General features: G+C 40.2%; 1 protein-coding gene across 10 annotated transcripts in view; it reads right to left on the bottom strand.

The window, feature by feature from the left end:
• Positions 1-17,268, bottom strand: part of dmd (dystrophin) — a 1,939,431-nt gene that overhangs the window by 148,607 nt on the left and 1,773,556 nt on the right. For all 10 annotated transcript variants that reach the window (XM_059968142.1, XM_059968139.1, XM_059968147.1 and 7 more), the window contains one exon: positions 6,013-6,091. In XM_059968142.1, the coding sequence (XP_059824125.1) occupies positions 6,013-6,091 (79 nt within the window). The remainder of the gene's footprint in view (positions 1-6,012; positions 6,092-17,268) is intronic.

Genomic DNA, 17,268 nt, shown 5'->3' with positions numbered 1-17,268 from the left:
GACGTAAATTGTGTCGGGATGGGCTGTTTCTTGCTTGGAGATGGCATCATGCAGTATCTCAACCACTTGATTATTATCAGCCAGTGGTTGTATGTAAAATGCAGTCGGGATTATGGAGGAACCTGTCTAGGTAAATGAAACGGATGGCATTTGACCAAGGATGAGGCAGCATGAGTTCAAGAAAAATGCCACATCAAGGCACCATCGAGAGTTCATCAGCTTTACTCAGATGCTGCCTGGAATGCAGGAAGTGTACTATAACAAGAGGCTGGATAAACTTTGGTTGTCTTCTCTGGAGCGGCAGAGGCTGAGGGGAGAATTGATTGAATTTTATAAGTTTATGAGAGATGTGGAGCAGATAGTAGCTTTTTCTCAGGGTTGAAAAGGGCATGCATTTAAGGTGAGAGGGGGCAAGTTGAAAGGAGATGTTAGGAGCATGTAGAGTGGTGGGTACCTGGAATGTGTTGCATAGGGTGGTTGACAGAGGCAGATACATTAGGGACTTTGAAACAACTTTCAGATAGACACATGAGTGTGAGATAAATGGAAAGATATGAACATTCTGTGGGCAGAAGAGAACAGCAATTTGGCTTCTAACTTAATTGGTTCAGCACAACTTTGTGGGCCGAAGGGCCTGTTCTTGTGCCATGCTGGTCGATGTTCTATGTAACGTTTGCAAGTAGAACTGAGAGTAAAAAGAGCACAGAACATCCTCTAGGTGATGGACTGAAACGTACGTGAGATGTTTGATAGCACCAGTAGGGACCAAGCTGAGTCTGGAAAGATAGAACTATCAGACTTTGTCTGAAGGTGGTGAATAAACTAACACAATGGATAAGCCAACTTTACCCTAACCTTACCCGAATCCACCTGTGGCAGCTGCATCTAATCATGAAAACATTGGTAGAAGTGACTATGGCAGGAGACTCCACTGAGGACACACTCCATTCATCTCTACAGCTTAAAAATTGTGCTAAATGGAGTAAAAGGAAACAGATTTGCAGCTCAAAACTGGACATTAATGTGACCCTGTGGACCATATGCAGGAGGTGAATGTACACCATTATAATCTGTAAATTTATGATCTGGAAAATCCCTTACTCTGTCATTACTGTTAAGCCATGAGACCAATTTTCATTCAGTGATGAGTGCTGCAAAGGGCATGCCCATAGAAGTAAAAGGCATAATGTATCTAAATAAAAAGAGGTGCCAGCATAGTGAAGCTGAAACTTAGGATGACATACACAGTAAACAGCATAAAACAAGCAGTGATCTCATCTTGGAGCTCTGTAGTCGTACCACATCTTTTCATGAATGGTGGTGGATAATTAGGCACTTAACAGGTGGAGGAGACTTCAATAATAATTTTATGCTCAATGCTGGCAAGGACGAACATGTGAGTATGAAAAAAAAGGGCTGAAGCATTCAAAATCATGGTCAGCCAGAAATTCAGAATAGATAATCCAGCCTAGTTTCTGCCTTAGTTTCCCATTATCCAATTCAATTCGCACCATGTGTTAAGAACGGAACAGTTTAGAGCATTAAGAGACTTGCCAAAGGCTAGGGACAAGATAACATTCCAGCTGTTGCATTGAACACATACACTCCAGAATTAGCTGTGCAAGTATAGTAGAAACAATCGCATTTACACAACAATGTGGATTGTTGCCCAAGCATGCCCTGTTTACCAAAAAAAGACAAATCCAATCCAGCTAAATAATACCCAATCATTCATCAGCCATAAGAAAAATGATCAAAGATTTTGTAGAGAACACAGTCAGGTGGCATTTATTCATCAACAAAATGGCCAGTTTGAGTTTTGTCAGGAGCAATTCACAGCTCAGCCTTGATCCACGCATGGACCAAAGGGCTGAAATCCAGACAGGACAAGTGTGACTGGCCTTGACTTTAAGACAACAGTTGACCAAGAGCGGCAAGAAGGAATCCTCGTAAAATGGGATTCAAAATGGAAACACTGTAATGGGTGGAGTCATAACATTCACCAAGGAAGGTGGCCGAAGTCCTTAGAGGTCAATCATTTCGATCCCAAAACATTTCTGCAGGAACTCCTCAAATCATGGTGCTAGACCCAATTCAACCAGCATAAAATATTTCATCCAAGATCTTCCTTTCATCATAAGGGCAGGACCAGACAACATTTGTGCATGGGCTGATAAGCGGCAAGTAAAATTCACATCATTCAAATGCCTGGTAATGACCATCTCATGGAAGATTATCTTTGGCATTCAATGACAATTCTATCATCAAATCCCTCACAATCAACATGCTGGGATTGTCACTGACCAGGTACTCAACTGGACCAAACACATCAATATCATAACTACAACCGCAGGAGGGAAAATGGGGATCCTGTGGCAAGTGACACATCTTCTTACACTACAAAACCTTTCTACTCTCTCAACTCACAAGGTAGAATTATGATGAGAGTATACAGTTGGCCCTCCTTATCCGCAGGGGATTGGTTCCGGGACCCCCCGTGGATACCAAAATTTGTGGATGCTCAAGTCCCTTATTTAACAGGACCCAGCGGAACCTTAGACTTCATTTAACATGTCTCCGTGTGGTGGACATTAGGACCTGGTGGTGCAGCTCTGAATCTGCAGTGTTTCTGTTCACGAAAATAATCACAGTCGCAATTGAAAACAAGGTGGAAGTAATAAAGCGATCGGAAAGAGGTGAAACGCCATTGGTCATTGGAAAAGCGTTAGGCTACAGTCGGTCAACAATCGGAACAATTTTAATGGAGAATGTAAAAGGTCCTGCCCCGATGAAAGCTACAATTATTACTAAGCAATGCAGTGGTTAAGTTATTGAAATACGCATGTTTCTTAAGTGTTTTATATGCATAGAAAGGTAAAATATGTACTATATGCTAAGAAAAACGTTTGACTAACTTACGGTAAATAATACTGGATTTACCTGTTACGACTTCAAATCCAACTTAAAGACGGACTCAGGAATGGAACTCATTCATAACCCAGGGACTGCCTGTACATTTAAGTCATTTCTAGATTACCTATAATACCTAATACAATGTAAATGCTATGTAAATAGTTGTTATACTGTATTGTTGAGGGAATAATGACAAGAAAAAAAGTCTGTACATGCTCAAGCAACGAGTGCTGGAAAGAGAACTTGCGGTTTTCCCGATCCGTGGTTGGTTGAATCCGCGCATACAGAATCGGCAGATAAGGAGGGCCGACTGTAGTTGCTTTGCCTAGACGAGTGCAGTTCAGAAGTTTTACATTGTCCAGAAGGTTATCAGCCTATCACCCACCTTAAACATTTATCCCTCTTGTGCCAGCACAGAGTACTTGCAATGTTTAGAAACTACAAGGCCACAAGAATTGCAAAGACTACTTTGACAACCCCTTCCCAAATTAAAATGTCTACCACCATGAAGGACAAGGGCAACAGGTGCATGAAAACATCATCAACTGTTTGCTTCTAACAAAGTTGTAGTTTGTTTGGATATGGAAATATGTTGTTAATACTTCGCCACTGCTGGATCTAAATTGTGGAACTAAATTGCTTAACCAGTATTGTTATGGCTGTTATATCAGCAGAGGGACCTGCAGCAGTTCCAAAAGCAAACCTACTACAACTTAGGACAATTGGGGACAGGCATTAAATACTGGCGCTACCTGTGAGACTACAATGCTGAGAAATGAAGAAAATAAAACCATTGCTGTAACTTTTCTAGATAAAAACAGTGACTAATATTTAAATCCATTTCATTGACAGGGGGAGGGGGAAGAAAAGCTTAAGGAGTGTTTTGAGGGCTTCAGACAACTTGAGAGCAGCAGCTACATTATTGACTCCACTGTGCTTTGCTGCTGATCATGCTGTCATTGCATTCTTTAATACCAATCGATAGCATTGTATTCTGAAGCACACTATTATATAGGTGTCTGAACTTTGAGAAAGTCTGTCATTCTGTGTCAATCATTCATTTTATAGAAGGAAGGAAGGAAGGTAGTGATAGGCAATTGGGAAGATTGAGGAAAAATGCTGTTTTACAATAGTATGAAATTGAAGCTCCAATGAAAAACTTTTTGGGGGAAGAATTAAAAGGACTGATAAATAGATAGACAGTAAATAAATAAATAAATAGATAGATAGATAGATAGATAGATAGATAGATAGATAAATAGAATTATAGTTCATGGAGACACAAGACAGACTGTAAATTCTGGAAATCTGGAGTGATGCACAAATATCGGAGGAACTCACTCGGTCAGGAAGTACCTGATAGAAGAGGATAGTGGACCATGGAATAAAGGGGAGAAAAGGAGGGGAGCCAGAGGGAGGAATATGTGGGCAGAATAAAGGATGGGGGAGGAGTGATGGGGCCAGTGGAATGAGCAAAATCAAAGTGGGTGGGTTACAGAGGGGTGTGTTTACCATAAGTTAGAAATATTGCTGCTTTTGTCATCAGTTTGGAGATTACCAAACCTGTGCCCTTCATCTAATATGTGTATAGTCTCAAACTGGCAGTAGAGTTAGCAGCGGACAGGCATGTTGGTGTGGGAATGGGAAGGGGAATTGAAATGGGTAGAGACTGGGAGATCCTTGCAACACACACAAAATGCTAAAGGAACTCAGCAGGCCAGGCAGTATCTATGCAAAAGAGTACAGTCAATGTTTCGGGCTAGGGTTCAGCAGGACTAGAGAAAAAAAAAATGAGGAGTAGATTTAAAAGGTAGGGAGAGGGGAGGGAGAAACACAGGTGATATGTGAAACTGGAGGGGGACGGGTAAAGAAAAGATCTGGGAAGTAGATTGTTGAAAGAGGTACAGGGCTAGAGATGGGGGCTAGAGATAGGAGAGGACAGAAGGCCATGAAAAAAAGAAAAGTGGGGAGGAGCACCAGACGGAGACGATGGTCGGGCAAGGAGATAAGGTGAGAGAGGGAAAAGGAGGTACAGAATGGTGGTGTGGGGGGGGGGGGGGGGTATTACCAGAAGTTTGAGAAATCGATGTTCATGCCATCAGATTGGAGGCTACCCAGATGTAATTTAAGGCATTGTTCCTGCAACCTGAGTGTGGCCTCATCGTGAAAATAAAGGAGGCCATGGATTGACATATTGGAATGTGAATGGTAAGTGGAATTAAGATCATAAGACATTAAAGAAAGACTATAAGAATTAAAATGGGTGGCCACTGGGAGATCCCGCTTCTTCTGGCAGACGGAGCATAGGTGCTCATTGAAGTGGTCTCCCAATCTACGTTGGAACTCACCGATATACAAAAGGCCACACTGTGGGCACCAAAACAGTAGATGACCCTAAAAGGCTCACAGGTGAGGTATCGGCAGACCTGGAAGGACTGTTTGGGGACCTGAATGATAGTGAGGGAGGCAGATTAGGAGCAGGTGTAGTACTTGTTCCAATTGCAAGGGTAAGTGCCAGGAGGGAGATCAGTGGGGAGGGATTTATGGACAAGGGAATCATGTAGGGAGTGATCTCTGCGGAAAGCAGAAATTTGGTGGGGGGGGGGGGGGCGGGTGGCAGAATGCTTGTTGGTGGGATCCCTTTGGAGATGGCGGAAGTTACAGAGAATTACATGCTGGGTGCGGAGGCTGATTGGGTTGCTGGTGGCAGGAGGATCGGGTGAAAGCAGACATGCTTGAAATGGAAGAGATGCTGTTGAGGACAGTGTTGATGGTGGACGAAGAGAAGCCCCTTTCTTTGAAGAAGGAGAAGAGGACACCTCCTTTGTTCTGGAATGAAAAGCCTCATTCCAGAAAGCAGATGCAGCGGAGATGGAGGAATTGAGAGAAGCGCTTCTCCCACTGGTAGATCCTGGCTGTTTTGGTGCACACAGAAAAGGTGCTCATGTTTCATAGGTCTTTTTTACTTTACATCACAACATATTATAAATAAGATGATGAATTGATCCATCTTTTAAATAAATATATCTCTTTATATTTATTATATACTTCCAGATTGTCATCAAGGAATATTGTTAATGGTGTGTATCCATTACTTACTGGACAAGAAATGCTGGGATGTGGGTCCAAAATCTCTATGAGCTTCATGCAATTGCTTCAGACGCTCATCTATAGACACCTGAAAAGAATGGAGAGGTGAGTTATTAACATCATTGTTTGGTCAAGTTAGCCACCAAGAGGATCAAGTGTCAAACCACATTTCCTCCTTTTCAAGGAATTAAAATAAGTATGTATAGATATTTCCAACTCCATTTCCTGTTAATCATAATTTTACATCCAATTCTTTTCTCTTTAAAATAAATATTACATAAAATACATAACTAGCAATTAAAGAATTAATTTCTACTTTAATGCCAATCAGGTCTTTTTTCTGTTACTCTTTCACTTATACTGCACAAGAGATGAATATAAATACTTCTTATGCAGAATCAGTATGAGGACTGTCTGCTTCTGGTTAAAGGGACATATTACTGACCAAAATGACAATTTCATCTCATACCTGTGGTCAGTTCAGCTTTTTAACCTGTGGTTAGGAGTAATGCAACATCATCTCTCTTTTGGTGTCTTGTCATGCACACCACAAGAAAAATATATGATTTTCCAAAGCGTTTCAGCTATGTGTCTAAATGTCATTTTAAAGGAGTGCTTCTTCTTCATCTTTTTTTTTGGCCCTATTCCAATTTCTCCATTTCATCAGGCAATCCTTTACCTTTAAGAATTACAGTAGCACGATGACTCTATTATTAAAATAACAATCTGGTGGACAATTCAGTTATCTGTGTTCCCTCTAGCTAGGTATTTTAAATTCTATTAATTCCATCATCACAACTAAAAGACTATTCTCCTAAATGGAGAGCAAGATGGTTTAAAAAAACAGTCTTGCTATAATAAGCTCTAGGGAAGGAAATCTGCTATTCTCAGTGAGTCTGGTATGGCAATTTCAATGCACAGGAACATAAGAAACTGAAGAGAGTAGTTGACTCTGTCAAGTACACCACAGGCACATACGTCTCCACCACTGGTAGTATCTACAGGAAGCACTGCATCAAGAAGACAATATCTAGCAACGAAGAACCACCCCACCCACCCCCCCCCCCCACCACCTGGGCAATCACTGGACATGAGGTAAGAAGCCTGAAGTCTCACACCACTAGATCTAGGGATAGCTACCTCCCTTCATCCAGCAAGACCCTGTTCACCACAGCTTAGCCACACTCTGACCTATGATTCCTCGCACTAAAATGGACTTTTGATTTTGTTTTGTTCTAATTATTCTTTCTTTTTGAAATAATGGATGATTTATGCTTAGTTTATGTTTTTCTTGTGAACGCTGCTGATATGATGATATGTAACTGTGGTGCTGCTAGAAGTCTATTTTATTGTACCTGTACATATATGCACATATATGAATATGATAACACAGTCACCTTTGACTTTGAATGTGATTGACTTAACTATCCTCCCAATGGCCAAATAAGCCACTCATCCAGTTAGAGTTAGGCAATAAATGCTGGCTTTGCCTTTGATACTCATGCCCTATAAAATAATTAAAGAATTGGTTCTGCATGGTTTTCCTGTAAATGCCAAATTGAGAAAAGCTTTGCTTTAAACGTTATGTCAACTCTGATAAACCTGCACTTCATCAATCTGGGGCTGATCTCAAATCCAGTTACAGAGTGAGAGATGAGTGTACTGACCCAAACTATTTGAATTGCTAATTCTTTTTTGTAAACCATGTTAATACTTACAGTGCCATTGAGCAATGGAGCCTGCAGCTTGAGACAGCAATGTAAAAAATGATTAAATTATTCCAGTTATTCACCAGGTAAAGTACTTAGGAGACTAAATAGAATGGAAGGAAGCTTAACCTGACACATCTGAATAAATGATGAAATTAAAAGACTAGTGAGTGATGTAAATGTATTCAGTTGCCTGCAGTCTCACAAACAGAGTTAGTACATAGTAGAGTTATATAATCAGAACTACAGGAAGAGAGGTGGAGAAGGAGGTAGGTAACAGATCAGTGTTGAAAGCATACTGTGCAATATTAATAACAAGCTTTTTTTCCTCCAGTTCTGTCAAAGGGTTTCAGCCCGAAACATCAACTGTTCTTATTTCCATGGATACAGCCTGGCCTGCTGAGTTCATCCAATATTTTGAGTGTGGGATTTCCAGCATCTGTAGATTTTCTCTTGATTGTAACAAGTTTTAGTATTTCTTTTGCTTACTGCTATTTTAATGAAACTGGTTACTTTAAATCAGCAATATTAACTATGTGCAGCAAGATGCCTTATCTGGCTTGCTGTTGCAGTGAGTTCATCACCAGAAACAGTGTGTCCCTACCACAGCTGAACTTGCGCTGAAAGGCCAAGCGGTGAGATTGGCTCACAAAAGATGATAAGGTGACCAACTTAAGGGCACACAATTAACCTGACCGCAACTTCATCAATCCATGTGATGCAGATTCGGCCGCAATGACCAAAAGAGACATTGGAGATCCGAGCCTCACTGTCACACAGATAAAAGCTTCCACTGCATTACTGACAGGCCAGACGCTCAAAAGAGGGCACCTTTGAAGTGAGGGGTGCAATCAGCTGCAGAGTTGTGCTTTGCTGACAGGGCCATCATCAAGTGAATGATCACATTCGGTTTAAGGTGAAATGAAAAAAAAGCCTGGCAGGAATAGCACCAAGCATCCCAGAAAATCACGCCATGACCAGAACTGAGCGACACCACGGCTATGAGAACCTTTTGCAGGAGAACCTGATGCAGTCACCCTTGAGGATTCAAGACACAGTGAGATGCTCTTTGTGAAAAAAAAATGAGCCCATGCTCCTGATGAAGTCACAGGTCTGATATTCAGGAATAGATCCTGAATCAATCTGCAAGGCTTTAAGGGACAGATTATTGACGAATAACATTAGCACCTCAAAACATGATTATTCTCTGGCTCCGTGCAATTCATTATCTACAGTCACTGATGAGTTTCACACTTGAGGAATGGCATATTTTTCTATATAATGGAGGGCTCGGTCCTTTGAAAGCATCCCGAGCTCTTCCTCATTGGGAAGGTGAAGAAATTCTGAAAACATGCATCCATGACCACACAATGCCCAGAAAATGGAGGTATGTTACTTATGTCACCCATAGATGTTAGACACTAAAATATCTAAGTGACCTCGATAATCTCACAGGTTTGGTTGCTCTGATACTGAGCTATAATGCTTGGTTGAGTAACTGGCAAATGTCAGCAACTAGCTTGATGGAAAAGAAAAACTTCCTCTGAAGTTGAGTTTTTTAAAACACTCATATCATGTTTCTGCCATCCTTTTCTATTCCCTTTTTACAGAACTGCTGCCTGTGCTTGATGTCAAATCCTGAATAACCACAAAACACTCTCCAGTAGTCCATCAGTTTGTGGCAAAACCCTGCCTTCATGGAATCAATTCAATTTTTACAGTAGATTTCCCAAATGTTAAAGTAATGACCTAGATTTTGAAAACAGCTGCAAACTGTAGAGGTTTCCCTCTGCAGCCATCAGCAGTTTAAAGATTTTTGAACACGCAAACAAAAATGCTTAAGTCCCAGATATATATGCATTTAGCTGTTGGTCAGTATTTTACCGATTGAACTCCTCCTGGAGTTCAGTGAACTAGAGGTGGTAGAGATAACCCACTTATAGTCAGGAATTGCACAGACCTGTACCAGGTTGGAAACTGCACAGCAGTGCTTCCCGTGCAATTTGACGCGGAGAAATAACAGTAAGCAATCAAGTAAAACATTTGTTAAATTAGATTTTCTGAGTTATTTGAGTTTTTTTTATGTTTTAAGTACTTTAAAAAATTAAAGCTTGGTTTTCATGACATGACAACATTTGGAAAAAAATTTGTTAAGATTTTGATTCTTTCAAGAACATTTGACAGTTTTTGATGTTGAGTACAACATGAGTAGAGTGGTATTGTAGTTGCATTTCTCGACAAGTTTCTATAGACATGGATCAAGACATTCAGGGTCACATGTTTGAGATCCACCATAGCAGCTCGGCAAGTTGAATCCATGATTGTAAATAAATCAAAAATTAAAGAATCAACGTTGGTAATAATAACAATGTAACTAATGATTGTTTGATGAACACAACATCTGCATTCGTCATGTTCTTAAGGGAAGTACAGTATCATCCTTTCTTGGTTTGGCCAGTGTGTAACTTGAGACCCTTAACTATCCCTTTGATACAGGCAATTAGGTTTAGATCAAGTGCAAACCTTGATAATGACATACAGACATGAAGACTGAGGATTCTGACTTTGTCAGGACATGTAACTTCATTTACAAATGGTGTTAGGTTCACTTTATTTTTTGCAGCTGGGGCCTGCACATAATTCCATTACATTTCAAAATGCCATTTCATTGTGTACGTCCTCACTCTTAGAGTCATGCTGACTTGGTGCTGTGTACCACATATGGCAAATTCATATTTCACTTTACTGTGTATGCTCAGACACAATGACTTTCGGGTGACAGTGAACATAAAGGCAATCAAATCACTTCCAAGCACAAATTGAGATAGGATGTCCTCTTGCAAGCACAGGATACACAGATTAAAAATTTTAATCAAGCCTATGTGCATTGGTGATATCATCCAGGACAGGCTAAAAAATATCAGCACCATTTCAGCTCAAACACTTGGACACATAAAAACTGGATCAGCCCTGCTACAGAGGTCATCGTGGTATCAATTTTAGGCACAGTATTGTGACTTTATACCTCAAGCCATCAGGTAATTTGATAAAGCTAAAGTGAAACTTGATCACAATAATAAAAATAGGACTATTATTAGGTCTGAACAATCCTGTTGGGTTGGTATTTTCGAACATGAATTGTTGCCATTTAAGATGTTATTGGTATCTCCCAAACTTTTATCTGTCTATTGATTTACTCTGAATCGCTCCAGCATGAAATATTCTACCTTTTTAACAAATGCCATGCTCCTCGAAAGTTTACATTGTCCACAATTAGATTGCAACAATCGCACAAAAGTATACCTTCAGCATAAACATTGATTCCAAATAAGAATCCTTTTAATATCTCAAACAAGACTTCAGATCCTTTGCAAATACTTTTTTTTCCCCTATTTACACCCAGCACCTAGGCAGCAAAGAGCTTTTCCATATGGACCAATATTATTTGATTTTTTTTCTCTTTTTAACAAAACAGGATAAATTGGTGTCCAGTTTCTATACAGAGATAATTAGAGTGCTAACTTACAAATAGACTATGACTGATGGGGTATTCCTGATCTATTTGTTATGAAGAGTTATTTTTCTTGCTCTGAAGAAGGTCAAAGGTAGTCTTGAAAAAAAATTATAGCTGAAAGCGAAACTGAAAATTACCATATCAAAAGACTGAAATTGAAAAAGTATTCCCTTATTTTATTGTTAAATATCAATTGCGTTATATACTGAATGGTCTCTTCCTTTGCAAAATTCTCACACAACATTTTTTTCTTGTTTGCAAAAAAGGAACTTCTGAGAAATACTCCAAGAAACCGATGGATGAGCTTCATAATTTCTTCTCTTCATGCAGCTCCCTCCCGGCTTCTTGACCGAATCACACCATTTACCCATGTTGACTCTGTGGAGAAGTTTTCATGGAAGGAGAAAGCTCCATACAACTTGACCAGCTTCGTTCATTATGGATTGCTTCATTGTTCTGTCTGAGCATTCACAGGTACACACCAAATGTGGCTGCTCATGCTGTGATGTAGGGCTCAGGGGGCTCCACACTGGCTGGAATGGCAAATGCGAATCATTGCTGCCAACTGACCGAACCTGCTCTGTGAAGTCTCCCTGATCAGTGCCCGATGGATGTGATGGAAAATGCTCTTCCCCACCGTCCCCAACCTCCCTCAGTGTTTCATGCAGAAGCTCAACATTTAGAGACAACTGTTGAACTTGTTACCACAGAGGAGTTCCTGGGCTCAGAGGAAGTGTACAATACCCAATTCATTTACACATCTCTGTGTTCAGTGGTTGCACTGCATGGCTCAGGCTGTACAACACTGGCTTTCACGAGCAGCCTATCCTCACCAACCTACAGGAAAATGTTAAACACAAGAGATTCTGCAGATGCTAGAAATTTTGTTCAACGCTTTTGCTCTGTCCACTGCAACAGCCAGGATCTTCCTATGGAAACCCGTTTCAATCTGACCTTCTCATCCCATTCTGACGTGTCTGTACATAGCCTCCCCGGTTGCCATGATGAGGCCAAATGCAGTTAGGGGAAGCAAAACCTCACATTCCATCTGGGTAGCCTCTAACCTGAAGCCATGAACATTGATTTCTCTAACTTCTGATAACCACTTCCCTCTGTTCCCCAACTAACACTCCCTCAGATTCTCCTGTTTCAAGCAAAACAAGCAAAGTTCATCCAATTTTTCAGTCACAGAAACATCTTTGTACATCAATTTTGTAACTTTTCCAGTTCACTCACCCCTCTCTTTAACCTGGTACCAGAAGCATATGCAATCTTCAAGCTGTGGCTCAATTGGCACAGTACATTGTCAACATAACATCCCTGCTTGAGTTTTCTTTGCCTCAGCTAATAAAACATTCCAAAAGCCTCTTTAACCACTTTCTTATCTTGTCCTGTGAACCCTGAGGATCAGGACAACAATTCCTTGGACTCAGCATTCCTACACACCAATCAACACACAGACACTTATGGTACACTTCAGCTTCCAACACTCAGCTCATGGAATGACCAACTTCTGTGGAATCCAGAAGTTTCTAAGGAAACTGGCTTCCATTTCGAACTTACAATGTCAGCTTGGGAGAAAGATATTTTACATGCTACTGCAAGTATTTCTAAGGTTGCTGCACAGTATAGAGAACTAATATTTGACTAATAGAGCAACTCTTTGACAGCAGAAAGAGCAACAGTTCTGCAACTAATAATGGATGGCTTTACTGTCACATATTAACTCCATACAGCTAATGAGCTGTTCTCTTAAATTCAACTCCAAAGTCAAAGATTCTCATTTTATCACCAACAGATGGAAGCTAGTCAACATATTTTCCCCAAAGATTTATTAATTACATACAATATATTCAGATGCTAAGGATTAAATGGCAGTCTATCAATTTACAACTGCTTTTGATTATACTTCCTGCTGCTACTTGCAGTTCAATTTAAATGCTTTTGATGAATCTAACTATCCAGACAAAAGCTGATTTCACCAACACAGAGGATTAATAGGATGCAAATTTACAGCAGGATTTACTGATTTGCCTGAAACAGGTTGCATTGGTAATGTGTTTTAAGCAGAGCCTTTAAATTGGTTTCTACAATAATGGAAGTAGTTTATGGTAGTTGTCCAATTTGGCAAATGTTGACTATAAGTATGGCTGGGGAAAAATGTTTGGGACTATACTTCAAGGAAGCAGATAACAATAAAATCACAGAGTCAAAATAAGTGACTATGTGACAAACAAAGTGTTTGGATGCTGCTGAAGCAGAGACACTGTTCTATGTGTGAGTTGAAAGAGAGTTTCCCTTTTAACACTCCAGATAAAAATGCAGCATCCAATGGCCTGAACCACAAAAGAATGGGAAAATAGCATACCTCAAGAAAGCTACCATGGCAATAGTACTCAAAATTATCCAAGCATTCACATTGTTAACCTGTTACACACCTACCAGTGGCCGTGCACAGCACACAGAATACTTTCAGCTCTTTAATTACTTTGCATTCATGCCTATCAAGCAGCAACTTGTAAATGAAACCTTTGCAACATTGACAGTCTGAAAAGACCTCACAAAGGAACTCATTGTAGCATAACTTAAATGCATGATTCACAAGTCGATTTCCTTTTCTCTCCCCATTCCCTAGATCTGGGTATAACTAGAAATGAATTGTTATCAACTTCACCTGGCAAATTGCTGGACTTTTTTCAAAATGTATGAACCTTTGCCTATAAAATGGGGCCAAAAATCATACTTGTGTAACTCCCTGGGTTGCCTCAGGCTCGCTCAGCTCGTTCTTGTCTAGGGGGAGCAGCCTTCGGCCCCGCCAAACTGGGTAATCAGCTGGTGTGGATGCTGTGTGATGTCCCCGCCTCGCCCAAAAACAGACAGTACACCATATGCGATTAAATGAGTACAATTTATAAAGGTTACTATAACTAAGTGATTAATAACGATACAGTATATATGAAGAGAAAATTAAAGAAAAGGCGCCAAACTTATCAAAGTCCAAACCACTTCGTGCACAACCGTTGGAGCTCAATCCCCTCCGAACTCCTCGACTCGCAGCTCAGGACCCTCCGAACTCCTCAACTCTCCAAACAGCTCAGGACCCTCCGAGTGGTCAACCAAACACATCTAGCTTCATCCCCCCCCCCTCGGAGAATCTCCCGGCCTTGGACCCCCCTTTGGGGTCCGATCCTCGCCCAGCTTAGAGCATTGCGTCCTCTCTCTCGACCCCCTCGCGCCGATCTGCCCAAAAGCCCGTCAACAAAAGCTTACAGACTCAGAAGAAAGAACATTAATCCCCATGTGGTTTACAAAGGAATACCATTCTCGTTATCAGTAAATTAGCATTCCTGCTAGTTAACAAAAGGAAACCCTTTCCCAACAGTAACAAAGAAAAAAAAAGAAACCCCCTTTACACTTGCTTCTTCCTGGTCATTCATAGTTTGTACTGCTCTGTGTTGATCTGTGCTATGAGATGGTTTAATTGGCTTTTACCCATAATCTCAAATACGGATGCTCCTATATCTATAAATCTGCTGATGATACAACAGTGTTCATAGAACCTCAGGTGGTGACGAGATGGTGTACAGGAGCGAGATATGCCAACTAGTGGAGTGGTGTCTCAGCAACAACCTGACACTCAACATCAGTAAGACAAAAGGGCTGATTGTGGACTTCAGGAAGGGTAAGACAAAGGAACACATACCAATCCTCATAGAGGGATCAGAAGTGGAGACAGTGAGCAATTTCAAGTCCTTGGGTGTCAAGATCTCTGAGGACCTAACCTGGTCCCAACATATTGATGCAGTTATAAAGAAGGCAAGACAGTGGCTATTTAAGAGTGTGAAGAGATTTGGTATGTCAACAAATACACTCAAAAACTTCTATGGATGTACCGTGGAGAGCACTCTGAAAGTCTGCATCACCATCTGGTATGGGCGGCGGGGGGGGGGGCTTCTGCACAGGACCGAACAAAGCTTCAGAGGGTTACAAATTTAGTCAGCTCCTTCTTGGGTACCAGCTTACAAAGAACCCAGGACATCTTCAAGGAGCAGAGTCTCAGAAAGGCAGTTTCCAATATTAAGGACCTCCAGCACCCAGGACATGCCCTTTTCTCACTGTTACCATCAGATAGGAGGTACAGAAGCCTGAAGCAATTCAGGAACAGCTTTTTCCCCTCTGCCATCCAATTCCTAAAGGGACACTGAATCCGTGAACACTACTTCACTTTCTTTATATTACTTGTGTTTTTAGCATGATTTTTAATCTATTCAATATATATACAAAATCTATTTATTCATTTATTTATTTATTATTTTAATTTCTTTTCTTATTTATTATGTATTGCATTGAACTGTTAAGTTAGCAAATTTCACAACACATGCCAGTGATGCCATCATGGACATTTACACTACACGCTGCATCCGCAAAGGAAACAGCATTATGAAGGACCCCATGCACCCCTCATACAATCTCTTCTCCCTCCTGCCGTCTGAGAAGAGGCTCCAAGGCACTCTGGCTCTCACAACCAGACTATGTAACAGTTTCTTCCCCCAAGCTATCAGACTCCTCAATACCCGCAGCCTGGACTGACACCTTGCCCTATTGTCCTGTTTATTATTTATTGTAATGCCTGCACTGTTTTTGTGCACTTGTCCTGTGTAGGTCTGTAGTCTAGTGTAGCTTTCTCTGTTTTTTTTTAAAGTAATTCAGTGTAGTTTTTGCACTGTGTCATGTAACACCATGGTCCTGAAAAACGTTGTCTCATTTTTACTATGTACTTTACCAGCAGTTATGGTCGAAATGACAATAAAAGTGACTTGACTTGACTTGACTAGACTTGACTTGACTTGACTTGATAATAAACTTGATTCTGATATCTCATATCTCCATATTTGTGTTTTCTACAAGGAAATTGCTGGATGTTTGGATTTGGTAGTTTAACATCATTTAATTATCTTGCCAAGTAGAGTGCTGTGTTTTTACTTCAGTTCTCCTGTAATGTTGCAAAATGTGCGGGAATAATTTGACTTGGGGTTATAGAGTTAAGTGAATAAAATCAGTTTAGCTTTTCATCGCTGGTGTTCAATTACATTGATGTAAATGAAAATTTGGGGAAACATTTAATGGGTGACAAAATACATAGAAACTATAATAGTCCTTGGACAAAATTACCCCATGCATGTTCAACAGCTTTATTTTAAATGGTCAACAATTTGAATGATTGAAAACACAATTCACAATTAAATTTCACTTGCTTCTCTCAATAGTTCAATCCAAACGTGTGTTATTGAATTCAGTTAGAACTGCATTAAGTAAAATGGGTGACAGGTGTTATATACGAGTTAAGAAAAATTTATTTCACATTGGGCACATAGATTAACTTCATTCCATTAAAAGAGTCTAAACTCACAGCATTTTCGCAATTACATTGTAGCATAAAATATGTATTGTCACTGCATTAGTTCTGGCCAAAATGTACTCTGTAATTCATTTCTGGCTTCGAGAAGCATCTGATTAAATAACAAGCTCAGTCCTGCTCATCTAATTCATTGTGTCTACCAAAAAGGAATGATGACAATTACACAAATTCATAACTTTGGTATTTATCTGACCAACTGAAAAATATTATTCACTGGCATGTAGAGAAGCATTGATTAATATAACCAAGTGTCAGAAACACTCATATGGTCAGACAACATCTGTAAGGAATGGGGGAAGAGCCAACTAATAGATTAGAATTATTTATGAAAGAACACCCTTTATAAGAGCCAGAGAAGATGTAAGAAGATAAAATTCCTTGTATGTGACTGATGGAGTGACTTGCTTTCTTTATATCCTGTCTTTACTCCACAGCATTGTCCTATTTTTTTATTTTGATGCTTTTTCTTCTCTTCGACTTCTGCCATTCACACTTCAGAGCTGCAGCCAATGAAGCTCCAATGAATACATATAATTTTGCAAGGACTCAGAGAAACCAATCTAAGTTTACTTGTCAGATTTTAATTTCAGTGAACTTTTATGCTTTTCAAGATAACTGCTGTT

This window comes from Hypanus sabinus, chromosome 4 (genome assembly GCF_030144855.1).
Source record: "Hypanus sabinus isolate sHypSab1 chromosome 4, sHypSab1.hap1, whole genome shotgun sequence".
Classification (NCBI taxonomy): Eukaryota; Metazoa; Chordata; class Chondrichthyes; order Myliobatiformes; family Dasyatidae; genus Hypanus; species Hypanus sabinus.
This window is presented reverse-complemented; position numbering and strand designations above follow the sequence as displayed.